The 17,852-nt window shown below is 49.1% G+C and overlaps 2 protein-coding genes across 4 annotated transcripts; both read right to left on the reverse strand.

Annotated features, from left to right (window-relative positions):
- Positions 1 to 1,138: 1,138 nt before the first annotated feature.
- KIF3B (kinesin family member 3B) lies at positions 1,139 to 12,926 on the reverse strand. Of its 3 annotated transcripts, none has more exons than XM_035567037.2 (9): positions 12,840 to 12,926; positions 7,015 to 8,453; positions 6,310 to 6,411; positions 5,503 to 5,625; positions 5,273 to 5,391; positions 4,925 to 5,038; positions 4,127 to 4,232; positions 3,739 to 3,917; positions 1,139 to 3,477 (listed from the first exon to the last, which is right to left on the reverse strand). In XM_035567037.2, the coding sequence occupies exons 2-9, from the start codon at positions 8,395 to 8,397 to the stop codon at positions 3,384 to 3,386; spliced, it is 2,220 nt and encodes a 739-aa protein (XP_035422930.1). In that variant the 5' UTR covers positions 8,398 to 8,453; positions 12,840 to 12,926; the 3' UTR covers positions 1,139 to 3,383. The 3 variants fall into 3 exon arrangements, with proteins under 3 accessions (XP_035422930.1, XP_035422931.1, XP_035422933.1); XM_035567038.2 differs by having other exon boundaries at positions 1,139 to 1,881; positions 12,840 to 12,923; XM_035567040.2 differs by having other exon boundaries at positions 1,139 to 2,705; positions 12,840 to 12,923.
- Positions 12,927 to 13,116: 190 nt separating this feature from the next.
- POFUT1 (protein O-fucosyltransferase 1) lies at positions 13,117 to 17,840 on the reverse strand. Its single transcript, XM_035567042.2, has 7 exons — positions 17,681 to 17,840; positions 17,452 to 17,573; positions 16,785 to 16,967; positions 16,095 to 16,207; positions 15,441 to 15,633; positions 14,941 to 15,183; positions 13,117 to 14,818 (listed from the first exon to the last, which is right to left on the reverse strand). Exons 1-7 carry the CDS (start codon positions 17,790 to 17,792, stop codon positions 14,630 to 14,632), a joined length of 1,155 nt encoding a protein of 384 aa, XP_035422935.1. The 5' UTR covers positions 17,793 to 17,840; the 3' UTR covers positions 13,117 to 14,629.
- Between the last annotated feature and the right edge of the window lie 12 nt (positions 17,841 to 17,852).

Raw genomic sequence — 17,852 nt, forward strand, 5'->3', positions numbered from 1 at the left:
CCGCGAGGAGGCCCTCGGGCCCTTGGGTTCAAAAAGAAAGAGGAATTTAAGAAGGTAGTAAGCGCCTGGACCACGGAGAGTTAAACCCACCGTGAGCAGCCGCGACCAGCGCTCTCACTTCAGTTCCATCTCAGCCTCCAAGTATGGCTTTTGCAGGTTAAGTTTTCCAATCTGTGTTTTAACACAACAGAAAACACTTTTTAAAACTCAGTGCTTGTAAAACGTTGCGGATAGAAGAGAGGACAGATCCAGCTTTACAGGTGCCTCTCTGGAACTTGGCAAGCACTCCGTGTGCAGTGAAGGCAGACTTGCTACAGCTAAAAAAAGAGAAGTTTGATCTGATCTGTATAATGCATCGATGTAATCCAAGATGCTATCACAGAGGTATGCGTGTGTTTTAGAAAATTCAAGCAGCATGCAAATGTTTTTAAAAAGGCGCTAGATCTACGTTAAGGATTTTAAGAAAGTGCTTTTACTCCTACACTTCAGCGTCATGTGGTGCTTGCTCCTGGAGCCAACGGGCTGCTTTTGCTGCAGGTCACTTTTTTTTAAAAAAAAGATCCCACTATACAGATCAGAGCAAAGATGAGAAGGATGTAAAACATTCCTCTGAAAAAGCTGTGACTGCACACCAGGTCCAAGGGCCTCTTCCAGGAGTCTGCTGGATTTCCTGTCTTTGGCTGTTAACCTGCAGGAAGCCCAGATGGTTCAGATAACAGCCAGAGGCACGCAAACTTGGCAGGAATGTTTCTTAAAAACTTCAACACAGAGTTCAGTACATTTTGTAGAGCTTAAGACAATGTATTTTATCTTAATATCAGTGCCACTGAGTATCTGGTCAAGGGTACGTCCATCAAAAAGAGAATCTAAAAGCTTCTGTAACAATCTGAGATTGCCCATGAATACATTAACCAAGTCTCTAACCACTGCTCCGATTTAAATACAATGACTAAATATGCAATTTTATTCTTTTTCCACCTCACTGAGTTTCTTTTACCTTGCTAATGAATTTCTACAGAATTAAAAGCAGAGCCTTTCTGACATATTTACCAGCTAGCTTATCAGTACTAAAATGAGAACGGTTTGGGTTTGCACTGTGATTTCCACTGTACCAGTCCTGCCACAAGGGGAGTTTCCAGCATATGAGTTTAATATAGGATTCCCTATGGAACAGAAGTAACTGAGGCAGTGTGCGCATGTGCAAACACATGTGGCTGTGTATGCATCTTCCCATGAAACATACATACACGTAGGTGTGTACGTGTATGCGTATATATATTACGTTGCTATTACAGGTTGTAGAACCCCTTGTTTCACTTCAGTTCTCTGAGCACTTACAGCATACAATCATCTTTTAAAATGTCAAGGTACAGAATATTATGTGCTAGGGAGAGACGGAGGAGAGGGAAGAGAAGTTGACGTTACATTATACAACAAGAGCTAAGTAAAAGGCTCTCTGTACATAAACAGTGCTTTATAAAAAGGAAGATTATACCAGCTTTCCATGTTCTGGTTGAAATTTGTCTGGTGATTGCTCTCAGTTATGGCCAAACTCCTTTCCTCCACCAAAACTAAAATATATGTGTGTGTGTGTGTGTTGATCTCGTGATCCAGAAAAGCACTCCATGAACCAAAGCAGCTGACCTGGAGTTTAACGGGGCCCACCTGGGCAGCTGGCTCACCGAGGCACCATGCCCGCAAGATGCAGAGGTGAGCTGTGCTGAGTGTGCAGTTCCTTCTGCTCATGGGGGTCAGGCAAAATGGAGTTCTCCAGCCTGGATGAAGTCACTCAGCAGATACGTAACGAGCACACAAGGCAGAGTCCATATATCAGAGCATTTCTAAAACCAGGCAAGTCCTCATACACTCACACATGTCAGTCTGGAGAAAGTCATCAGTGAAGGAGAGGAAACAGGTAAAAACATTCATAGGGTGACAGCCAACAGCAACCAGAAAAAATAACATCCCAAGTCTCAATATACAATGAACTAAAACTTACAAATGAGCTGCGAGACACTAGACAGGGACACCTTACTCTGTCTTCAACACGGCAGTTCCATCTCCCTCAACCCTGCCACACAAGCCTGCAGCATTACAGCAGCCTGCTTTAGTCATAGGGCAGCTTGCAGAGAGACCGTCAAAAGCAGGAGTTCTTCCTCCCTTGTTTTCAAAGTACAGCCCCTGGATTTAATGCCAGAATCCGTTACCCAGACTCGGTTATATCTGCTTTCACTCCCACCGGGCCCTGCACGGTCCAGGAGGTGCAAAGGAAAAACCTCTAACGTGACACGGGTGAGGCACAAGGGGTACCGTATGCTGAACCTCCTTAGACACTTCGGAGGGGCCATACTTACAAGAACAGTGCACTCAAAAGCCAGCTTCTCATTAAGGTGCTCTACTTTCTACCCAGCTTACAGGGGAGAGCAGAGTCAGCCCTGTGAGCCTGCTAGGCAGTTAGCTCCATGCCCACACTACGTTTCCTGTGAACAGTGGGAGATTTGAGAAAACGGCCATGCGCCGCCCCCCCCCCGTTCAGACTTGGTGTGGAGACTGGTTTCAAATGCCAGGGGTAAGGATGGAGGCAACAGAGAGGAAGAAAGCTGTGGAGCTGGCACTGGTATGCAGATGAATTCTTTGACAAGGTGGTTCCTGTTGGTAGGGGTGAGGTCTGCAGGAGGTCAGTTTAGAGGAGCTCTTACTTATGCCTGTAAACAAGTAAAGGACTTCAATTTCTATTGCTTCCTTTCTACAGAGTACAAAGTTGCTTTCAAGACCCCTTCTTGTCCTACACTTCTAAAGGGAGGCACAGCTGCCTGGTGGTGAATACATGCTGACAGCTGCCATTCTGCCTGGTCAGACCAACTTCTTAACCCCAAAGGATGATGCCAGCCTCTCAAGCAGGAGGAGGAAAAACTGTGCACCTAGCCAGGTTTGGATAAATCCTTTGCTTTTTAACCTCATTTGGTTCTCACTATGAAGCTCTGGAGCGGTGGTTCTGTTGAGATGACTTTCAACTCTGTCTTCTTATTGCCCAACAGCAAAAAAGCCCAGTGCAGCAAAAGGGCTAGTGCAGAAGGAGAGACGGTGATGCTGTGAGGTGATCCCCATGCTTCCCATTGCTTCTAATACACTGTAACGTACCTCATGCATTTCTGATTTCCTAACTAAAATCTGTTTCCCACAGAGGCCAAATGCTGAATTGCAAGCACGTATCTTCCTGTGGCTCAGTGCACCTGGACTGGCACAAGTCAGTTAAACAGCAAAGAGGCCACCTCCAGGGGAAAGGGGTTGGAGTCTGGCTGGGAGGTCTCTCTGCAGGTTTTTACTTGTCTCTGCTCTCAGAAGGCAAAGGCTGTTCACGCCCTGGAGAGGAATTGCTGGTTTTACTTTGGAACCAGCCCTCGGGACTGTGGGTAGAGCTGAGAACTATGGGTGCCTGCTGAAGAGGATCCCCCTGATTTCCTTCCAGTTTTAGGCCTGAAGAAGTAAAAATGAAAAAAAATAAACAAAAAAGCCCCAACAATGTCACCTGTTACTCATCAAAATTAATCTTCCTTTTTTTTTTTTACTGGATTTATACTCTAATCAGTCTCAGCTTTCTCTACCGTCCTACATTCCTTTCTATCTCTGCTTTACAGCCAAGTTAGCCATAGCTTGGCTGATGAGAACTGCAGACAGACAGCAATTACATTTGTCCCTTTGCTGTTGGCTAGTCTGCTTACTAAAAATTCAGCTCACCTGGCTTTTGTTTTTTTATTTGAAGTGCTCTCAAAGGTCGAAGCATCCACCTGTATCTCATCTTCATCCTGCAGAGCTGCTTCTAGAGCAGCCTGAACTTTGGGAGCAATGGCTGGTCCTTCATAGTCTCTTGTTGTTCGGCTAGGCATGTCAAGTTCCAGTAATACAATATTCTCTGCCTGAGAAAGTAGACGCAAAATCAAAGCCTGCATGTTTTCATACAAATAGTTTCTTTTCCCCCCAGAAGCTTATTCTGAAGTACTTTACAAATCTATGCAGGACACTGTGAAAATGTACGTCCCATAGAAGAACTAACAATCCTCTGAAATTCACATTCCCCTGACCAGGAAGGCGAACATTTGAAAGTTGTAACCACATCTGGGCTTACCCTGTACCGAGCTTCTGGACGGATCATCATGGACGTCCTGGCGTGCTGGCTTAGTGGCCTTTTGTATCCTACAGCAGACACCGGTCTTTTCATCATTTGCTGGTTACTACAGAAACACAGATACTCAGTCTATTATGCACCAAAACCAAAAACTCTTCTTGGAATTTATGAGCTACAACATCTGCAAATTCCACATGGAAATACGTTTCAAGAGAGCAGAAACAACCTAGACTGCATTTCCGAGAACAGCTCTCAGCAGTCAGTCAACAAGATAAAGCAGTTATCCCTTGTCATCTGTTCCCTGCACAAAGCAGGGTATCTCCATGGTTTGTTGTTGTTGTTTTTTATCATACAGACCACAGATGCACTTGGTCGCTCCCTGCTTACCAAATTTGCTTTAGAGAACTTCCTCTGTAGAGATTCAGGATATACCCACAGCTCTCGCATAATAATTTCTGAGAGCTTTCCTAAGTAATCTAGGAAACAAATACAATAGGAATTTACTGCTATTTCAATGGTGCATGCAGAATTACATATATTCTACATATAATTACTGGGCTCATCTAGAAGAAAAATCTTAATCTTCCAAGAATTTTCCTAACTGTGCATTCCTATTTTATTCAACCTACTCAGATGAATAATATCTTTGTTTTATAATTCAACAAGAAGCTAAGAACTTGGAGGGCCGTTTTACATCCCCAATTTGATCCCTCTGTTGGGGTGCCTTGTTCTTAGCAACTAGAGGGTTTTATGCGACCTGTAACTAGATCCTAAGTAGAAGATTAGAAGTACACTCACTCCAGCCGGGTTATGGGATGCAGTTTCCACTGGTCTTCCTCTTCATCAAAGAATGATCTGTTCATGATCTTATTCTTTTCTTCCAAAGGAATAAAATTTTCAATAATCAAGTGCCTACATAAAACCACAACAATGGGAAATACACAAGAAACACAATCAGCAGACGATTTTCTCTACTGCTCCTCTCGCACTGACTTAATATAGCTGTGGAAAAGAAGGAATGTTTTGGCTTTCTCTTGTTGAAATCTTGTTCCACAAGCATGTGCAGAACAGTCCTTCCTTTCACTCCCCCCTAAGAAACCATCTCTGTTAAAGTGAACTGACAGGAAATGAAGTGACGGGACTTACTTTAGCTTTAGTTCCCTGGTAAGTTCATTCTGGGTCTGCTCCAGTTCCTGGCGCTCCTTGATGTGCTCTTCTTGGAGATCATGGATCTCTGCCTTCACAGCTTGCAGCTTGGAAAATAACTGGAACAGACAACAAGAGCTGAAGTCATAACTTGCCAACGTTCCTCTCAGTTTCACACACAAGTTGATTTTATTCCTAACCCAGCGGATGTGAAAGAATTTTCTTTTTACCTTTTTGAGTTTTTTGGTCTTTATGTCCACCTCTTGCTGAAGAGAACTATAGGTCTCCTTCAGCTCTAGTGTTTCCTCATCCCGACTCTCCATCTGCTGCTGGATTTCTCGCTCCCGACGTTTCTGAAGAATGTGATGTACAGTATTAGGGACCACAATTGCATTGCCACCTCCAGGCTGACATACATGAAACCAACACTTGGGATGTTTTTACTTCCCTGGGTTCCAGGGCTTTTGCTTTAGCTTCTAGTTCTTCCTATCTCTTGCCTTAGAAATACCAGAAGCATTAGCTCTTCTTTGTCTTTATTTTGGTGAGGGTCTATTGGAATCAGATAGGGTGAATAAGTGCTCAGGTTTCAGTTAAAGGAATTAAATGTTGTGGTTAGATTTTTTTAAATCAATTCATACTAATCATTGCACTTAACGAATTACCATCAGAAAATGCGTAATAGAAAATAAACTTCTGTCACATAGCAAACACCCCTTCCCTCGAGTTAACAGCTGAATTGTCACTCTCTGAGGCCTTCCAATTATTTCTTCACTTACAGACATATCTAATTAAGATGGAATATAAATCTTTAATGTGAAAAGCTGGAAGAAAGGTATTATAAACCTTATCTACATATTTCATACAACAATAAATAGGACACAAGCCCTTGCCCCTTTTTTTGAGATTTAAGATTGCCATTAAATCAATTTCAGGGTTAAACCTGTGCAAACTTTCTTACCTTTCTCCTGATACAATGTTTTATAGAAGTTCCACAGCAAGGCTTTTTATACAAAAATAACAAATGTTCTTCCTTGTACCTGTTCTGCAATTTCCTGTCGTTTCTGTTCCAGGATTTTCTGCTGTTCATTTGTATGATCCACAATATTTTTTCCTCCCACCAGAAGTTTGCTTTCCATTGCCTGAAAGAAAACACGGTCATTAAGTTCCTCTCTCAGTGACCAGCTAACAAGTCTTTTCCGCAGGATGTGACTTTCTCTCATTTACATACGACTTCTTCATGAGGGCAGCTCTCTCTGAAGTCATCTGCTCTGAGAATTACTATTTCTAAAAATTGCTGTAAAACTGGGGGATAAATGAAACAGTAACTTGCTTGGAATTACACATTGCTGTAACGTGGCCAATCTGAAGAACTAAAATGTGTACTCTCGTATAAAATCTTGTTAATGATCTGTTACAGAATGAAGCTTTTTTTTTTGTGCTACAGCTTGCGAAAAGATGCATCATCACATTTTATTGTGATGATTGCTTAAGATCTTACAAGATCAGCATATAAGAACAATGCAGCAACTCATGAATATTGAGGTTCCTAATTAATGGCGGAAACTAAGGGAATTTCAACTTCTGTCTAGAAACAGTTTATTTTAAAATCTGATTAAACACAAATCACTATTCTGGAAACTTCTTTTGAAATACCTTTCCTTCCTGGGAAACCTGCTATTCTCCCCACTGCCTAAATCAATTGCTTTAAAAAAGTATGAAAGTATGATGAGGAAGAATTCTACCTTGATTTTAGCACTCAACATTTCTGTTGCTTCCTTCTCTCGTCGCAGGTCCTCCATTTTCTTTTCTTTCTCTTTCAGCAGTCTCATCTTTTCTTCTGCTACCAAGCTGTGATCCTCAACAATAGCTTTCTTTTCAATCTCCAGCTTTTCTTGTTGCTCCCTCCAATAGTCATCTTTGTCGTCTCCTTCATCCTCACCCTCTTCAGTATCCTCCTCCTCTTCCCCACCCTCTCTTCTCCTTTCCCTCCTCTTTCTTTTGCCAATAGACCGTTTTTCCAACTGTGCCTTGAGTCGAGCAATTTCTTCCTGGAATTCGCGTAGCAGAGCATCCTTAGGATCCTCATTCACTCTCGGCTTGTTCTTGATGTTTTTGGCACGATTGGCATACCTTAGTGTTGTAAGAGTCTCCTCTACGTTGTACGAGGCAGGGCCTATATTGGCCACCATCACAGTCTTGGCATTGCCACCTAATGAGTCTTGAAGTAACCTAGTTAGCTTTGAGTCCCGGTATGGAATGTGTGTGCTTTTGCCATCTACTAGGGCAGATATAACGTTGCCCAAAGCTGAAAGAGAGAGATTGATTTTAGTAGCTTCCTTTAACCTTTCCCCCTGTGCTCCAGTCTTAGCTTGGCGCTCGCTGCCCGCAAGGTCTACCAGGTTGAGTTTTCCAACACGGATGTGATTCTCTCCATCAAGTCCCAACTCGCTGCATTCAATAGTGATCACAAAAATGGCATGAGATCGAGAGCTGTGTTCGTTCATGTTGGTGGCACCAACTGAGCGATTTTGGTTTCCCACGTTCATGACGTGCTCTATCTCTTTGACACTTTTTGTAACAAAGGAGGACAAATCCTTAACATATACACCTGTATCTGGCCTCTCTTTTAACTCCAGCCGTTTGGATTGATCCTTTGATAACAAGTCTCTGATTTCTTCTTGGTATATTTCCAAATAAGAAGCTCTAACTAGGTATTGCTGATTTTGGGATCTAGAGATGTGGGTGAAGATGTGATCAAATGAATTGGGGATGACCCCTCTTTTTTCAGGATCACCACGCACCCCTTCCATCGTATATGTTTTCCCCGTTCCAGTCTGCCCATACGCAAAGATTGTCCCGTTAAAACCTTGCAGAACAGAGTCCACGAGAGGTCTGAAGGTCTCATCGTAGAGTTCAACCTGTTTGGAATTCCAGTCGTACACAGCATCAAAGGTGAAAGTTTTAGGCAGTTCATGAGATGTTCCCCGCGGATTCTTCACTGAGACCTGCCCTAATTTGACATCCACGTTAACGACTTTTTCATACGAAGCTACCTTCTCTTTGCTGTTCATTGGCCGGCATCGTACCACCACCCGAACAGACTCAGAGCTCTTTAACTTAGACATGACAGCAGGTCTGTGGCTGGCGTGTTCTGATCAATGGCTGATCCAGTGCTAGAAACCTAGAACAGAAACAAAGAAGGCATCTATGAAGGCAGTTTTCTGCACAGAGCCAATATTCGATTCATCTGTTCAAGCAGAATTTTGCATTACGTTCTGAGGGATTTTGAAGAATAACAATTAAGGACAACATAAAAATTTTTAAAAAGGCCTGAGCCAAGACAGTATTATTTTACCAAAGCCCGTCAGTATCATTTACACAGGCTCTGCTGCAAAGAATCTTCATCAAATCTCACCTTTGCAGTTGGCAGAGATCCTTTTCTTGACCTTTAAAAATAATCGTAACGCTTTAAAAACTATTTATAAAAATGATGTAACTCCTTGCCACTGATTCTCTTTGCAGTTTAGCTTTCTGTTTTATATCTTGTGCTTTGAAAGTCCAGTACAGACCTGCTCTGTCCATATTGCTCAGAACGCAGCTGCAGGCTCGTGAAAGGAAATCAGTTGGTGATTCACCTGCGTGTTTCACCTACCTACCAACATTCAAGAGATTACAAAACATAAATATAGTATTTTCAGAGTTGCCTCTTCTTATGCCTCCCATGTATTGACAAAAATGTCTCATTTTTATGAGACCACCTCTACATTATAGTCTTCTCACACGTGATGTGATGTGATGTGTCATCAGGACCATCCTGACTCGGAAGGTTTAAAACCTATGCCTGGTTTTCTTAAGTGACAGCGGTTCCCTGGAACACTGCCCAAATGCTTTTATGTCTTGTGCATTAAAACTTTTGAAGTCACTTTCTAAAGCCTACCTACAGCATAACAGATCTTTAATTGGGCTACAACAGCTGTGAGGATTCAAGATAAAATCGTTAAATAGTTTGTCCATTCCCAGGCATCCCATCCCTGAACGTTCCGTTTCCACACCTAGGAAAACTGATGTTACTTTCACTTTTCTGTCAAGAATCAAGTGAAGGAAAATAATTGTGACACAAAAGTTTTCCCACGTCTCACAATCTAGCTGGCGGCAAAGTAGAGCGTTAAGGCAGCCAAGTGTAGCCGCGTTCCAAGGCTTGCAGACACTGTAAGCCAAACCAGCCGGGGGACCAAATCACCCCAGTGAGCTGGACGCCAAAATCCGTTGGCAGCTAAGAGGAGTGTTTCCAGCACCTGCCTTCTGCCGGGTGAGGACAGCCAGCCAGGAGCGGGACGAGGCACGGCGTGGGCTCTGCCACCCCCAGCCGGGAGCACCCCAAGGCCCCCTGCTCTCTGCACCCCCTGCGGCCCCCCACAGGGCTCGTCCGCTCCCTGCTCCGCTTCCAAGCTTCCCGGTCGATGTTGATCTTGCATTTGTGCTTGCTGCACAAGTATTAGCGTACTTAAAACAGAGGTGGCATTTCCAGCTTGTATCCAGCAGAGAGTAGAAGGGAAAGCTCTAAAGGCGGAATGATCTACGGTATGCCTCGCCTAATGCTCAAGCAATCAGAGGACATTAGGGTGTGAAGTGGACACCTGCCAGGATTTGCCCTTCTCAGCCTTCTGAAGGTGAGTTTAAGCTCCTTTCCTATCACTTATAAACATTTCATAAAGCACTCAGTCCTCTGAGGCCACCGTCGTCTTTCTCTAACATGATTGCCCTCTGGGAAAGGATTCTGCAAACGAATGTCCTCCTCAGCTAGAGCTCGTGCGTCTGTTTTTATAGGAAACAGCAAACAACCACGTGTGCCTGAGAGCCTTCAAGCACAACTGTTTGCACAGACCTATGCTATTGTTTTTCTTTCACCAATACACTTACGGGGATTTTCCATAAAAGCCAGCTCTGCTCACGCACGCTAACCGCACGGCCCGCACGCCACGCTCCAGCTCTGCTGCACCCGCTGAGTGGGGACCACCGGGCTCACAAGGCTCACCGCCAGCCTGAAGGCACGGCGCATAAATCCAGTTCACGGGTCCGAGCCGTTCCTGACTCTGGGCTGCAGAGGAAGACACGTGCTGTTGCATTTCCCAGCAGTTGGCACAACGAGCTGCCATTTAAAACAGAGCGCAGAGACCGCGTTACTGCTAAAGCGACAGCCTTGCACTGAAGATCCAAATGGTACAGCTTGCGAAATGCAGTGTCATTTCTAATAAGCTTTTTTTTTTTTTTTTTTTTTCCAAATGCATCTTTCTACCAGCTTGATCTGCAGCAGCCCATGGATTCGGTCTAACCGTTTTTACTCAGTAACTGCATGTCTCCAGAGAGCTTCTCAAATAAGGTGACAGAGAACTTCAAGAGCAGAGCTAGAGGACTGAAGAAGGAAGCAGAACGCTCCTATCTCAACGTCCAGACTGCAGATCTGCACTACAAAGAATAGCACAAGAGGAACAAATAAACATGTTGAAGAACTGTATGGAAACCTCTACACGACCTTCAGAATTTCCGTGCTGTTGTGCAGGGAAGCGCCTCGCTCCCTCGTTATTCCCATGAAAGCATTTAGAAGTTACTAGCAGGAAGATGAAAAACGTGCGTGGAGCTGCCCAAACTGGACAATGATCCAGAAGCGTTTAACCCACATACTGAACTGGAACCGCTATAGGAATTTTGGATTGCAACTGAAGAAAAAAATTTCCCTCCTAGCTGACAACTCCAAATAAAGATGACCTTATTTTCTGGCCCACAGGGAACATGTATTTTGGTATGCCAATAGAAAAGAACACTTGAAACGGGGACAAGTCTTGCAGAAGCAGAAAAAGCAACTCTCCCTCTACTCATCATGAGTAATTATATATATAAATACATGCTGTGATTCTGTGATGCTTCTCCTTCCCCACCTACCTGAGATATTCCTATAGTTCAAGTTCACAAGAGACAAGCTCACAAAACAAGCGACGCATCATTTATCTGCATTACATGGGGAACGTACGTACTGGCAAATACTCAAATTAGGCACAAACTCTGACAAGAGGAGCCTGGTCCTTCTTTACACAATTAATATCCAAAATGTAATTTTGATGAGAAGGGCAGCTTGTGAAAGAGATGCTGACTAGGATTAAACGATGAGGATTAAGTTAATCTTCACATTGGCTGCTTTGTTTTTCAAGAGTATACATTGCTGTGCACACACTCACCTGGAAGTTAAAAGTGAAACGTCCAGCACATGTCGTTTTAAGATTTGGCAACGCATACTTTTAACAAAAAAAGTTGCATATTTGCTGCTCCTCTGGGTGTATCTCATCAATATGAGCTTCCTAAACTTTTGACGCATTCCCCCGTTTCACTTGCAAGTCTCTTTTTATAGACCCAGACAATTTATCTTACCCTTGATGCGGGCTATTTTCATAACAACCTATCACGAATCATCCCCATTTATTTTAGCTGCTGCTGTGCAGCTTACTGAAAGCACAACACATCAAATTACGCTTCTCCCCAGACTCACCCAGCTGTTTGACCAAAAGCAGAACCAGTTTGTGGTGTTTATGGTCACAGGAACTCTCCTGCAAGGACGGAGCTGCAGGGAGCGGCTGCACAGGGCCTGGCCAGTGGGGCCTGGCAGCGAAACGCGGCGCAGGCTGCAGCACCAGGCGCTCCTCTGCCACGGGGACTCCTTCACGCCACCAGGCAGGCCTCGAGCGACCCGGTTCAGTCCCCTGAGCGTCCCGTTGGGACTTAGGGTTGAAGGAATGCGTTGGTAGATGGGCTCCGTATAACCAAGGTGGGGAAGGCGGGGAGCAAACGGAGCATTTGAGTTCTTTTCTACAACAGAAGATTGCTCCTGAGGAAACAAGCACTGCCACGGGCTGGCTGTGGGCTAACGGGGGCACTTCTGGATGGGAACATTTGGCAGCGAGGACGCGGCACACCCGGGCACACCCGGGCACACCTGGCCGACCCCGCAGCCTCGGGCCTCGCGAGGCTCCCCTGCATCAAGCGTAGAGAGGAGCGTAGAGATCTGGGGAAGCTCTAGGAAGGGTGCCCAAATCCTTGCCTCGCATCCTACAGGTACCGCCCCGGGTACCACCTGAAACCCACCGCCGCTCTCTCATTTAAACCTTTCAGATACTGGGGGCGACGGTGCCCTGCCTTACTCCCCCCGTGCCTCTCAGCCCTTCCCCAGGCGGCGGCTGGCCCCGCTGCCCCCCGACCTCCCCGCAGCCACCGGGCACCGACCGGGGCGGCCACCCCCGGCCCCCGCTCGCCTCCCGCTGCCGGGCACCGCCCGGGAGCCCCCGGCCCGGCCCGGAGCCCCTCCGCCGGCGGGAGGCTGGGGTCGGCGGCTCGCCCCCGGCCGCTCCCCCCCTCCCCTCCCCGTGGCTGCAAGCAGCCCCCAGCGGGCCGCCGCCGCTCCCGGGGCCGCCCCGAGCCGAGCCCCGCGGCAGGGCCCGGCGGCAGCAGCCCGGGGCCGCCGGGAGGGGCTGGGGGAGGGAACACACAGCGGGGCCGGGCCGCGCCGCGCCGCTCTCACCTGCGCCGTCACCATGGAGCCCCGCGGCCGCCTCCTCCCGCGGCACCGGATGCGGCGGGGCCGGAGCGGCGCCGCCCCCCCCCCCCCCCCACTCCCCGGTCACTTCCTTGGCAACGCCCGCGCCCGCCCCACGCCGCCGCTTCCGGAGCGCGATCGGGTCCCGGTAGAGCCCCGGGGCCGACCGCACCCCCCCCCGGTAGAGCTCCGCGCCCGCCCCCCCCCCCCGGCCCGGTAGAGCCCCGGGGCCCCCCAAAAGGACGCGCAGGGCAACAGCATTGCCTACAAAAGCTCTTTATTGTTAGAAAAATCCGTTTTTTCTAAAAAAAAAAACCAAAAAACCCACAACCAACCACCCTTTCTTTCTCCTGCTCCCCCCGCCGGGCCCCGCGCCCACCCCCGGGCTCCTCCGGGCCCAGCAGGGCTTTGGGTGCACGGAGCCGCCACCCTCCTGCACAGCACGGGGAGGGGGGGGCGGCAAGCGACAGCAGTAACAACAAAACACCAAAACTCAGCCGGAATGAAACCCCCGGGAACGCTCGGAGGGCGTTATCTGGACCGCACTAGAGGCGGCCAGGCCGGCAGCACAGCCTCACGAGTGGCACTTTTAGGAATTAACCAAAGTTCTGCAGTCGGTGTTCAAAAAAGGTGACAGGAGCACGAAGAGGCATTGGCCGAACCGAGGCTTACCGCTGAAGACCCTGACGTGGTACCGGAGGTAAACCGCGCTGGGGCAAACCAAAGCTTTTTGTTCGTTTTGCTGTTTCGCCATTAGCTAACGCCTTTCGGTTAGCTGTGCTGGGAACTAGCCCTACCACCAGGAATTCTGTTGTCAGAGGGATTATTTTTACAGAGTACAGAAATAAAAAAAAAAACAACAACAGAAACCATTAACACGGACCTAGGTAAAACATGCACCAACCCACGCTACAGCTACTTCAGGAGTTTTAGCTTAAAAACAATTACATTTCTAACAGACTTCCACCTTACATCAGCAGCTACAAAACCCTACGTCTCCAACTCGACTACGAACAATCTTCCATCCATGTCCCTCCAAAAACCCTTTCCCCAGTTCAATACAAAGAACGTCTGAACACATAACTGTAACGAGTAAATGCCACCACCAGGCTTCTCTAGCACCGCCGGAGAGATCAAGGTGTTGCTCCACAGCCGCCCACTCTCAGAGCACTGCTGCGAGGCAGTCCACTCCAGGGAACGGAAAGCGAGGCACCGAGGTGATGTGGGTCCAGTAAGGCAATAACCGCACTCGATAAAACCCAGATCTCATTTCCTATCCTGAGCTTTATCTTGCGCTGCTTTTCAGGGACCATGGTATTTCTGACAAACAATTTCTGACAATACTTCGCTCTTTAAAAGAGCTTACAGTCAGTTTTGGACAATGAGAAGCTTCTCAACATCTCCAGATAAAATTACTAACGGCAAAAGAGAGGAAATCCGAGCAGCTTCTTTGTAATTGTTGGCAAACCCCAAAAATGAGGATGGAGAGAGATATAAACTACATCATAAGAACTGTACGCATATAGTTTACAGTTTCCAGTTTCCTACGAACTTCATGATTTAAAATTCCTTTTCTGTCTGGTATCGCCCTGGAAACACAGAAGAGAGGTCAGTCAGAAGAGTGACTGTGAGGAGTACCCAGGAGCTGGAAACAGGCGTGCGGCAGCCCGGCAGTGTGCTCTGCACAGCGGAGAACACCCTTAGCACCCGAGTGGTCCCTCAGCGAGGTACCGCGCTCAGAGCTCTGAGAACTATCGAGCCTGTTCCTCTTTTGGTCAGAACTCATCCCGTAACCTCGGCGGGTGGTCCATGCCAAAAAACGAAGAGGGTTTTCCATGCACGTCACGCTCTCTTTTTACAAAGGCAGTAAAGGAAGAGACGCAGTTCCCGATGAAGTGATCGGACTGGCCAAGAATATACAAATCGATCTGAGCCACCTCCGGCTGCAGGCTTACGACTTTGACCTGCAGAGAAAAGCAAGGAACGTAAATTAACCCAGTCATCTGTTATTACAATCCAAATGTCTCAGCATAACGCCAGCTTTTATTAAAGCACTCCTGCTGGAGTAAGTTTCCAGAAGCTTTACCTTTCCTTGGAAGAACTGCTGTATTTCCTTTGCGTAGGGCTCGGAATCAGTAGCAATATAAACAGATTTAGCTTCTGTCTTTTTCACCCACAGCTTGAGGGCACGTTTGATCTCTTTGAGGTCCGGCAGGCACATGTCCATGGTGAGGGGCACAGCCGTGCTTCGGTCATAGCCCACGCACTGAGGTGACGCCATGAAGTGGGACCCGGCTGTCCCGTCCTTTAACATGTTACAAGCATTTTTCTGTTGGAAGAAGAGAAAATATCACGTTTGAAAGGAAACGCTGCAAGAACACACTACCAAGCCCCCCACCCCTACCAGCAGCGTTACGGTCTGTCTGAGGGAAGAATCCCAACAGCACCTCTAGCAGCGAAACGCAGCGAGTTACTGAATGCAGGCAGGGTTCAAGCTTCCGTCCCAGAAGGGCAGCTTCTACTCCAACAGCTTTTCCACGGTGTTAGCCACCCACCTACAGCAACGAGCCCCGCACCGAACCATACCCAATCCGAGCCGATCCTCAGGTGAATTCCTACATACGGCCTAACCAGCAGGGAATGAATGTAGGCGTCTCCTTTCTTCACCATTTCGTCAGACCACACGATGTACTTCTGGAGGGGGCGGTGCTCCTCTAGGACCGGGAACTGGGCTGGAGCCCCGGGTAAGGCAAGTACGGGGTGCTCAGATGGTGGAAACCTGGGGGGTGGGGGGGAACAAATCAAAAACATCAAACAGATGGCAGTATAACAACCTTGCACGCATAACCTTGCGCAAGGACTGCTGAGTACAAGTTTTGGGAAGGTAAGAATGGAAACTACGAGCAGCCTGAAACACACAGCACCTACTGCTCCGGATTTACACAAGACAGGTCCGAACCGTTTTGCCGTGGGAACAGAACAGCGGAGCAAAACTCCAATAGCACATTTTACCTCCCACCCAGTAACAAATTAATTAGTATTCTTTGACAGACAAAAAGGTAAGAATCCGATACACGTAACGACGAGCTACCTAGCAATGACAGCTTGTGTTTTCATCCCAGGCTAGAGCAATTGTCACCCAACCATATCGATGTGACTAAAGTCACTTGTGGCTTTGTTTTCCTGAGTTAATCGAAACGCTTAGAGTGGCATGCCAACAGTTCCCCTGCTTCTCGCTACCTTTGGATCCACTGGTCCTTGTATGCAGGACTGAAGGAGATTCCCTTGAACAGTTCAGACTTATCAAAATCCACCTTGAACTGATCCCAGAACGGACCAAAGGGATTTCCATCCTGCAAAGGAGAGACAAGCGCTCGCCCAGTGCACACGTGGGGTCTGAGAGAGTGAGCTAACAAGATCCCGGGCTGCAGAGCCAAAGAGTTCCTCCGTTACAGGAAGAGCACAGACTGAACGTAACGGCCTGTGTGTCCCGTATCAGTTCCACGGGAAGAAGAGAGTGAAACGTTAGAGAGAGCTAACTGAGAACTAACGCAAAGGCTGCTTTAAAAGAACACCACCACCACAGTCATTAAATATTTTAAAGGTTACTTTAAAACCAGTTGGACAATTATACCACAGACAGGAACCAGGCAAGGACCGGTAGGAGACGGGCATTTTTTCTTCCAGGCTTGTTTTCCTTACAGTCACAGTCAGGTCAGAAGAGGTAAGCCCTACTTGCACAAACAGCCTTCCCGAACCCCGGGCATTTGCTGGCAGAGAAAGGCAGGAAGGTGCAGCGAGGCACACAGATCAGCAGTGACGGGAACGTCGCTCGTGGCGATTCGGGGCCCGTGTTTGTGAACCAACGGTGACTTGGGTGAGCCAGCCACCCCTGAACACCCCCAGCACCGAGCTGCGGGAGGCCCTTACCTTCATGGGACAGCTGCTCCTGTCCGCGCTCCTCTGCGCCGCCGCCTCGAAGCAGTACGCCACGCGCTCCCCGGGCGGCCAGTGCCGCGGCGCCAGCTCCGCCATGAACTCCTCGAGGCTCAGCACGCGGTGGTAGCGCAGCAGCGGCTGCAGCCTGAAGTACTGCTCGTAGGGGACGTGCAGCTGCGGGCGGCACGCGGGGCCTCACCGCGGGGCCGGCCCCGAGCAGAGCCCCCGGAGCCTCGAGGCCAGGCCCATGCTCTGCCCCCTGGTCCCCCGGTGCTCCCCCTGATGCCCTCCCCGGTTCTCCCCCCCAGTGCTTCCCCCGGTCCCTCCCAGTTCCCTCGGGTGCTCCCCCCTGGTCCCCCCACCCCGATGCTCCCCCCGGTCCCCCCCCCAGTCCCCCTACCCCGGTGCTCCCCTCGGTTCCCCCCCCGTCCCTCCCGGTTCCCCCAGGTGCTCCCCCCGGTTCCCCGCCCGGTTCCCCCCAGTGCTCCCCCCCGGTGCTCCCCCCGGTTCCCCCCCCGTCCCTCCCGGTTCCCCCGGGTGCTCCCCCCGGTTCCCCACCCGGTTCCCCCAGTGCTCCCCCTGGTTCCCCCCCCGTCCCTCCCGGTTCCCTCGGGTGCTCCCCCCGGTTCCCCACCCGGTTCCCCCCCCCGGCGCTCACGTTGGTGTATGGCGGCCGGTGGTGCCGGTACTCGATCCACGGCGGCACGGCCAGCGTGCGGTTGAGGGCTCGGGCGAAGGCGAGGGCGCCCAGCAGGTGCTCGGCCTGGTTCCCGAAGCGGCCTGGGGGGGGGGGAGGTGGGGGAACGGGCCTAGGCCTCAGCCTCCTCCGCCCCACCGGACCCCGGCGGCGGCGGGCAGGGGTGGGGAGGGCGGCGGGAGGGCCTCACCCATGCAGGGGCAGTACAGCAGGTACCCGGCCGCGTCCCACGCACCGGCTGCCAGCGGCGGCAGGAGGAGGAGGAGGAGGAGGGCGGCGGGAGGCGGCGGCGGCGGCGCCATGGCGGCGGAGGGCGGGAGGTCTGCGGGAGGCCGTCCCCTTCCCGGCGTGCCCCGCGGCCC

This window comes from Cygnus atratus, chromosome 16 (genome assembly GCF_013377495.2).
Source record: "Cygnus atratus isolate AKBS03 ecotype Queensland, Australia chromosome 16, CAtr_DNAZoo_HiC_assembly, whole genome shotgun sequence".
Lineage (NCBI taxonomy): Eukaryota > Metazoa > Chordata > Aves > Anseriformes > Anatidae > Cygnus > Cygnus atratus.

Bases quoted from the DNA above. Each gene is read 5' to 3' on its own strand.
- POFUT1 (XM_035567042.2), bottom strand. From the start codon at position 17,792: ATGGCGCCGCCGCCGCCGCCTCCCGCCGCCCTCCTCCTCCTCCTCCTC. The intron at 16,968-17,451 runs GTGAGCGCCGGG...TGCCGCCCGCAG, and splicing joins ACCGGCCGCCATACACCAAC to CTGCACGTCCCCTACGAGCA. The intron at 16,208-16,784 runs GTAAGGGCCTCC...TCTCCTTTGCAG, and splicing joins GGAGCAGCTGTCCCATGAAG to GATGGAAATCCCTTTGGTCC.
- KIF3B (XM_035567037.2), bottom strand. From the start codon at position 8,397: ATGTCTAAGTTAAAGAGCTCTGAGTCTGTTCGGGTGGTGGTACGATGC. The intron at 5,039-5,272 runs GTAAGTCCCGTC...GGTTTTATGTAG, and splicing joins ACCAGGGAACTAAAGCTAAA to GCACTTGATTATTGAAAATT. The intron at 4,233-4,924 runs GTGAGTGTACTT...GTGTTTCTGTAG, and splicing joins CATCCCATAACCCGGCTGGA to TAACCAGCAAATGATGAAAA.